General features: G+C 54.4%; 1 protein-coding gene across 1 annotated transcript in view; it reads left to right on the forward strand.

The window, feature by feature from the left end:
* Positions 1–1,516: 1,516 nt before the first annotated feature.
* Positions 1,517–8,327, forward strand: part of CLEC3B (C-type lectin domain family 3 member B) — an 8,545-nt gene continuing 1,734 nt past the window's right edge. Inside the window, exons 1-3 of the mRNA XM_029917863.1 lie at positions 1,517–1,713; positions 6,054–6,152; positions 7,993–8,321. Of these exons, the coding sequence (XP_029773723.1) occupies positions 1,605–1,713; positions 6,054–6,152; positions 7,993–8,321 (537 nt within the window). The 5' untranslated portion in view covers positions 1,517–1,604. The remainder of the gene's footprint in view (positions 1,714–6,053; positions 6,153–7,992; positions 8,322–8,327) is intronic.

Consider the following 8,327-nt stretch of genomic DNA (forward strand, 5'->3'; position numbering starts at 1 on the left):
CATGGTCTCACAGTTCGTGGTTTCAAGCCCTGCATCAGGCTCTGTGTTGACAGCTCAGAGCCTAGGGCCTGCTTTGGATGCTGTGTCTTCCTGTCTCTCTGTCCCTCCCACAGTCCTGCTCCCTCTCTCTCAAAAATAAACATTTAGAAAAATTTTTAAAAACTTTTGTTAAATGTATGGGTTTGTCTTTATATGTTGAAGTCCACCACGGCCCAGCAATAGCTCTGATTTTCATCCCCTATCCTATTATTCATTCTAGCCGTCTCTATCTCTGTATTTGTACCTCTCTGCTCTGACCGTGGACACCGAGCTCCCATTGCCTTTGATAGATGTGCTTATTCAACAGGTGCCCCTGTGTGTACCCTACCTCTCGTCCCTGCCCCCCACCCCAACCTCCCGTGCATGATCCCCTCCTTCCCTGGCTTGGACTCCATGTCTGCTCCCCGCCACCGCCCCTGCCATGCCCCTCTGCACCCTGTAGGGCCAGGACATTCTTTTCTCTCTGCTCCCGCTCCAGGGCATCACGCCTTCCCCTCTCCCACTGTGGCCACCGCTGCTTCGGGATGGGCTGATCGGAGGATCCCTTTGCATTTCTAACCAAAGATGCACCGAGTGTACAGAGACAGAACCAGAACCAGAAAGCGATCACAACAAACATTCTTTTTTTTTTTTTAAGTTTATTTATTTTGCAAGGAGGGTGGGGAAAAGAAGGGAAAGAGGGGGAGAGAGATAATCCCAAGCAGACTCTGCACTGTCAGCCCAGAACCTGACAGGGGGCTTGAACTCACGACCTGAGCCAAAATCAAAAGTTGCATTTTTTCCCCCAAGTTTGTTTATTTATTTTGAGAGAGAGAGAGAACACACGTGTGGGGTAGGGGCAGAAACAGAGGTGGGGAGAGAATCCCAAGCAGGCTCCCCACCATCAGTGCAGAGCCCGATGCAGGGCTTGATCCCACGAACCATGAGATCATGACCTGAGCCATAACCAAGAGTCAGATGTTTAGCCGACTGAGCCCCCCAGGGCGTCCCTCACTAAGGTTCCCTGGACTTTGTTGTAACAAACATTCTAGGCCATCAGGCACTCAGCCCTCGGTCACGCTGGAAAGAGGCCTCAGAGGGTACCGGTTTTGGAGTCACCCCATTTGGGTGCAAACACTGGCATTGCCCCTGCATGGCTGGGGCAAGTTCCTTCACCTCTCTGGGCCTCAGTTTCCTCAACTCTAAACTGGGGCGGTGACAGAACTTCCCTCGTGTTGCTGGCGTGAGGCCTCCGGGAGCTAACAGCAAGGGAGGACGTGGCCCCGCACCTGCCCAAGGCAACCACTCCGCAGATGTGAGCTCTGACTGCTATCGTGCATTTTTCAGAACCCTAGAAAAGAGGGATTCTGTTTTAGAAGGCAGGGCCAGGATGCAGGGTGGGTCTTCCCTGAGCAGCAAGGCTCTCCCAGGCCTTTCTTCTTTGCAGCCTTTTTTTTTTTTTTTTTTGGCATGCTCGCAGCCAAGTCGGGGAGGGTTTCCTGGACTGAAGTCTGTGGCCGCTGCCTTAAGACGTGCGGGCTGGGCTGCGGCTGCCACTGCTCTCCGACCCGGGTCAGTGCAGCAGCATGGAGCTTTGGGGGGCCTACCTGCTCTTCTGCCTCTTCTCCCTCCTGACCCAGGTCACCACCCAGACACCAGCCCCCAAGGTCAAGAAGGCTGCGAATGCCAAGAAAGGTAAGGAGGGGGGCAGGGCGTTACCCCCATCCTCCGGGGGGCTGGTCACATCGTCCCCTGCTGTGCTTCCTGCCCCTCCCCAACTTCGTCTTCCTTCCTGGTAAGTCCAGGGAACCTTAGTGAGGGACGCTTGGAGGCAGGGAGACTTCTCTGATACCAGAGGCGGTGGTCAGAACTGTAAGGATCCATGACTCTCAGAACGGGAAAGAACCTTCCAGATCATCTAAACTGACACCCGCTTCCCACCCCCACCCCCACTCCCGAAATACGTTAAAGAAATCAAACCTTTGGTTCAGCAGTGCCTGAGGGCTCTGCTTTGTAACCTGCGGTTCCTTGGCTATCAAATGGGAAGCCTGGCATTTGCCGAAAGGCTTCTGGTTAGGATCTCAGAATCCCAAACAGGCAAGTGCCCAGCCCAGTGCCTGGCGCGTAGGATATACTTAATGAGCAGAGGGGACTAAAAGTTAATTCTCTGTATGACAGCGCATCATATGGCCTTGAGGGAATAAAAATGTTCAAACCCACAAACTAGGGCGCTGGAAGCAGGGTCGCATTCTCTCTGTTGCCTCTGGGTTTGGGGTATCTTTGGGTCGTCTTGGCCGGTGTGTGGGCCTGCCCTTGGAGTCCTGCCTGTGGTGAGGTCACCCCAGGCTGTGTTGAGACAACATTAGCAAAATGCCATGGCAATGAACCCGGCTGTCACCCCCACAGGGCTTCGAGGCTCTGAGCCGGAGTTCCAGGGGATGAGATTGTGGATTTAGGCAGAGAAACAGGTGGCCAGAGCCAAGAGCATGGAAAAGGCAAGGCAAGGGGGCGTGGGCCCCCCTCAGGCCCCTCTCTGAGCCTCCGCTGTAAATGGACATCTGCCCATTGGCCAAGGGCTAGGAGAGCGAGGAAAGGCACCTCAGGACAGCGAAGACACACAGGGCTGTGAAAAGAATGGAGCAGATGTGGGTGCTGACAGATAGTAACTACCAAGGTTCTGTTAATAAAGTGAACAACAAAAAGTTCAAAACAGGGGTGCCTGAGGGGCTCAGTTGGTTAAGCATTTGACTCTTTTTTTGTTTTAATATTTATTTATATTTGGGGGAGAGGGTCAAAGGGAGATGGAGTCAGAATCTGAAGCAGGCTCCAGGCCCTGAGCTGTCAGCACAGAGCCCAATGCAGGGTTGGAACTGGTGAACCAAGAGATCGTGACCTGAGCTGAAGGTGGAGACTTAACTGACTGAGCCACCCAGGTGCCCCAAGCATCTGACTCTTGATTTTGGCTCAGGTCATGATCTCAGTTTGTGGGTTTGAGCCCCGTGTCAGTCTCTGCACTGACAGTGCAGAGCCTGCTTAGAATTTTCTCTCTTCCTCTCTCTCTGCCCCTCCCGACTCTTTCTGTCTCTCAAAATAAATAAACATTAAAAAAAAATTCAAAACAGAATGGATACCATGCCGCCATTTATTTTGAAAAGCAGATTTAGGTACAAACACACACGTACTTTTATATGCATAGACTTTTTCTGGAAGGCTCCACAGAGCGAGTGAGTGATTCCCTCTGGGAAGAAAAACTGGGAGCTGACGGCAATCTCAGTTAGAAAGGAGACTGTGATATTTTGAACCGTTTGGGTTTTTAAATTTTTTTTTAATGTTTTATTTATTTTTGATACAGAGAGAGACAGAGTATGAGAGGGGGAGGGTCAGAGAGAGAGGGAGACACAGAACCGGAAGCAGGCTCCAGGCTCTGAGCTAGCTGTCAGCACAGAGCCTGACGCGGGGCTCGAACCCACGAACATGAGATCTGACCTGAGCTGAAGCCGGAGGCTTAACCGACTGAGCCACCCAGGCGCCCCCGGTTTGGATTTTTAAAAAGTTGCATGAAGCTATTACTACCTTCTACGCAATTGTCTGTAAAAAGAGAAGACTCAATACCATGCGTGATTGTGTCCATGACCGTTGGCTAAAAGTGCCACCTAGAGATCTTTGTAAAGGATACACAGTTCCAAAGGCAAATGACAGAATTTTTACACGTGGAAAATCGTTGCTGATTTCTCAGCCCCAAAAGATTTGATATTTATTTATTTATTTATTTATTTTTAATTTTTTTTTTCATGTTTTATTTATTTTTGATACAGAGAGAGACAGAGTATGAGAGGGGGAGGGTCAGAGAGAGAGGGAGACACAGAACCGGAAGCAGGCTCCAGGCTCTGAGCTAGCTGTCAGCACAGAGCCTGACGCGGGGCTCGAACCCATGAACATGAGATCTGACCTGAGCCGAAGCCAGAGGCTTAGCCGACTTAGCCACCCAGGCGCCCCTGGTATTTATTTATTTAATCATGCAAAGCATGTGTTTGGTCACATGAAAAAGGAGGTCAGACCAGAGGATGCCTTGGCTCTCTCTAGCTGTCACACTCGAACCCTGGCCCCGAGAGGTGTCCGTGGTGGCCCCTGGGCCCCGGAAGCCTGCAGAACAGCTGACAGTGGCCAGAGCCTTCTGTCCGGCCCCGGCCTCTCCCTGCACCCCACCTCCGTGTTCTGACTCACCCTGGTTTTTTCTTCCTCCCATCTACTGCCCATGTACACATCAAATGCTTCCAGAGCCCTGGTCCAGGGAAGGGCCAGTACATGTGCTGAGCATCCTAACAAAGGGTCACCAGCCTACTCCTAAGGTGCAAATCGGAGCAAAAGCCTTGGTGGTTCTCACTCAGGCACCAGCACCATCTCGGGGGAATACATTATAGTCCAGGAGCCTGGGCGCCACCCCTGGAAATGCTGGATGCAGGGGGGAGGGGAGGAGGCTGGGAAGCATCTGCGTCTTCCCCAAATCTCCAGTGATTTCCAGGGAGCCCCGCCTGAGGATCCCAGGAACGCGGTGAACTGGCCCATGCAGAGGCCCAGCATGAAGCTCACACCAGGCTAGTCGGCCGGTCCCAAACCCTCCCTCTTTTTGGCTTGCTCATCTGGGTGTTATTTTGCTCATATTTGATAAGTTACATCACTGATTCCTGCACATGCAAGTATGTTTCTTGCTCGCATTTGTTTCCCGCGATTCCCCTGCAAAAGCCTCTTATGGGGCAGAAAAAGGCTCTGACCTCATCCCTCATGACCTTGGACTTCATGCAGGCACAGCAGGCATGGAAGGGCTTCCCCACCCACTCCCCCAAGCCCTGCAGCCTTTCCTAAAGCCCCTGGCATTTCAGTAAGACCGGGGTCCACCCACGGAGCCCTCATCCTACACACACACACACACAGAAAATCCCACCTGCCCACCTGCCGGCCCACGCTCGGGAGGGCTCAGGTCAGGGGTCTGCTCACCTGTTGTCACAAGGGCAGGGAAGGTCCAGCTTGGAGCCCCGTGGACCTGGGCTCGGACCAGCCCTGCCTGCTGCTGGGCTCAGGCGAGTTCCTTAATCTGGCTTCAGTTTGCTGTAAGCGGTGCGAGAGAAGGGACACAAGCGGGCCAGCAGGGTTGATAGAGGCAAGCACTGTTCCCATGCTGTTGCCCTCCTAGGCTCTAGTCTTTGGCGCCCTCTGAGGTGGGGCCATTAGTATCCCATTTCACAGATAAGGAAACCGACTTCAGAGAGGCTGAGCAACTTGCAGCAGGTGGCTCACATCCCGGTGACTCGGGGCCCATGCACCTGCGCACTGTGCTGTCACACTCTGCCCTAGGCTGGCGCGCATGCCCTGCTGCTCGGTGTCCTGTGGCTCCAGCCTAGGGAGGTGAACTTGGCAGGGCTCAAGGGCATCTGGCTCTGCTTCCTATGCTTTGGTCTCCTCTGGAGCTGGGAGCAGGGCTGGCTGGTCATACACCCCTAAGCCCCTGCCAATCCCAACCGCAGCAATATTCCTCAGCCAATGTACAACAAATATACAGGCCCCACAGGAGCAAATGAAGGATGCCGCCCCCCGCCCCCTGCCGGCAGATGGAAAATCACAATTACTTAGGGGCGCCTGGGTGGCTCAGTTGATTAAGCGACCGACATCAGCTCAGGTCATGATCTCACGGTTGGTGGGTTCGAGCCCTGCATTGGGCTCTGTGCTGACAGCTCAGAGCCCGGAGCGGCTTCGGATTCTGTATCTCCCTCACTCTCTGACCCTCCCCTGCTCATGCTATCTCTCTCCCTCAAAAATAAATAAAACATTAAACATTTTTTAATAAAAAAATTTTTTAATCACAATTACTTAGACTACCACCAGCAGGGACAGAGAGGACATAGTCCAAAAGATCAAGGTCTCTGGTGTCCTTTCCTTTGTCCCCTGAAGGTTGATACAGGTAGCATTTACCCAGCCCGTCCTTGCCAGCCCCCATCCCTACTGCCTTCCTCACGTGTCTGTGATTGTCTCCATCCTAGATGTCGTGAGCACAAAGATGATTGAGGAGCTCAAGAGCCAGCTGGACGGCCTGGCCCAGGAGGTGGCCCTGCTGAAGGAGCAGCAGGCCCTGCAGACAGGTGAGTGGGTGTTGGGAGGCAGCGGCCAGCCACCAGCCCACTTCCTTAGAGGGCAGACCCCCTGCCGTGTGTGCAAATAGAAATGTTCTCCCACCGGAAATGCATGCCCGCCTACCGGAAGCAGTATGGGGAGGAGCGGGGGAGCCAGCCAACAGCCTTCTTAAAGAGCTCCCAGAGGACCCTCCCCTCACTGCTGTCACTTTTAATCATAGTGCTGCTGCGGAGGCTGGGTTCATCATCGCCATTTTAAGGAAGCCAAGGGCCGCCTGGGTGGCTCAGTTGGTTGAGCAACTGACTCTTGATTTTGACATCAGGTCATGACCTCATGGTTCGTGGGGTCAAGCATCATGCTGGCAGTGTGGAGTCTGTTTGGGATGCTCGCTCTCTCTCAAAATAAAGAAAGAAATATACCTTAAAAAATAAATATGGGGAAGCCAAGGCAGAGAGAGGTCCTGTTCCTCGCCCACACTCACCTGGCCAGTCAGCACAGACTAGGATCTGAGTGGGATCGGCCTGCGGGTGCAGGCTGGGTGGGAGGAAGGGTGGATTGGGTCTTTTTGGTGCTGCTCTAACCAGACAAGCGAGGATGGACAGGATGGACACAGTCACGCAGCCACAGCGCCTGGGGGCAAGGTCAGGTCTCTGCCACCTGCCCCGACTCCCCTGTGACCTGGCCCCGAAGAACACAGAAAACACTGGTGAGCAGTAACCGATCATGCTTATAACGTGGGCTTACCGCGTGGCAGGCCCTGTGCTGCGTGCTTTGTGTACACGAACTCGGTCTCCATGGAAAACCCAGGTAGTGGGCTTGTGACTAGAACCGCACCCCATTTTCCATTAAGAGGCCGCCGGAAGGAGTAGAGTCTCACTCTTAGCTCTGCTGCCTCTCCAGTTGTCTTCTGGGAATCACCTTGGCCCCTTCTTAGGAAATCTGCAAACCTCCCCATGCTCTCAGCCACCCTCTCACTTAGGGTGGACGAGGTGCATCCAGCTCCCTGAGTCTTGGGGTCTCCCCTCCCTCGTGCCTCCTAGAAGGAGAAAGAACACACCAGCCATTTATCAGGAAAGTGAAGGTCTTCTATTCCTATCTTACTGATGAGAGCTCTATCATAGGACCCCCTGTAGCTTCATTAGGTGAGAAGAAAGCTTTTCCAGTGATGGAGGCAGACAAGAGAGAAAGGAGTTGGGACGGACATTGGTTGGGTCAACCAACAGTATCTGCCCCAGAGGGAATGTCTCGAATGTGTGCAGTGCTCTTCTGGGGTCCATTTCCTCATCTATAAGGTGGAAGGTGTGTGGGCAGAATGCCCAACAGGCTCTTAGGTCTCTCGCTCATGTCTAAGCTTTGTACTTGGACAAAGTCCCTGTAACCCAGGTGCCATGTGCCCCCTGGGGCGAGGTGATGTGGTGGGGACCTCCTGGCACGAAGTCCCTGGCGTATGGCCATCCAAACACTGCCCCCACCCCATGTCTGCTGATTCCTAGGAGGTTCACGGCCTCCCAAGCTGACAGGGCCCTCCAGAATTCCCCTGCTTTGGGCAGAGATGACCCTGCTTTTATACTTCCCCTGTCCCCCAGGCCCCGGAGGTGGCACCCAGGGAAGGGCCGTGACCTTGAGCTAGAGGCTGTCTGCAGAGGAGAGGCTAGCCTTACCACCTCCGGCATAGGGATCAGGGCTCTGCATCAGTGTCCATCACGGCCTGCCTTCTGGCCCAAGGGCTCACCAGGGCCATAGGGGTGGATTGGCAGGGACGCAGGAGGGTGGATCTGGCCCTGGAGGCTGGCCTTGGCCTCGGGAACCTGGGGACCTTGGGTGATGGCTTTGTCTCCCCCCTCGCAGTCTGTCTGAAGGGCACCAAGGTGCACATGAAGTGCTTCCTGGCCTTCACCCAGGCGAAGACCTTCCACGAGGCGAGCGAAGACTGCATCTCGCGCGGGGGCACCCTGGGCACCCCGCAGACGGGCTCGGAGAACGACGCCCTCTACGAGTACCTGCGCCAGAGCGTGGGCGCCGAGGCCGAGATCTGGTTGGGCCTCAACGACATGGCGGCCGAGGGCGCCTGGGTGGACATGACCGGCGGCCGCATCGCCTACAAGAACTGGGAGACGGAGATCACGGCGCAGCCCGATGGCGGCAAGACCGAGAACTGCGCCGCCCTGTCGGGCACCGCCAAC

Source organism: Suricata suricatta, chromosome 12, assembly GCF_006229205.1.
Source record: "Suricata suricatta isolate VVHF042 chromosome 12, meerkat_22Aug2017_6uvM2_HiC, whole genome shotgun sequence".
NCBI lineage: Eukaryota > Metazoa > Chordata > Mammalia > Carnivora > Herpestidae > Suricata > Suricata suricatta.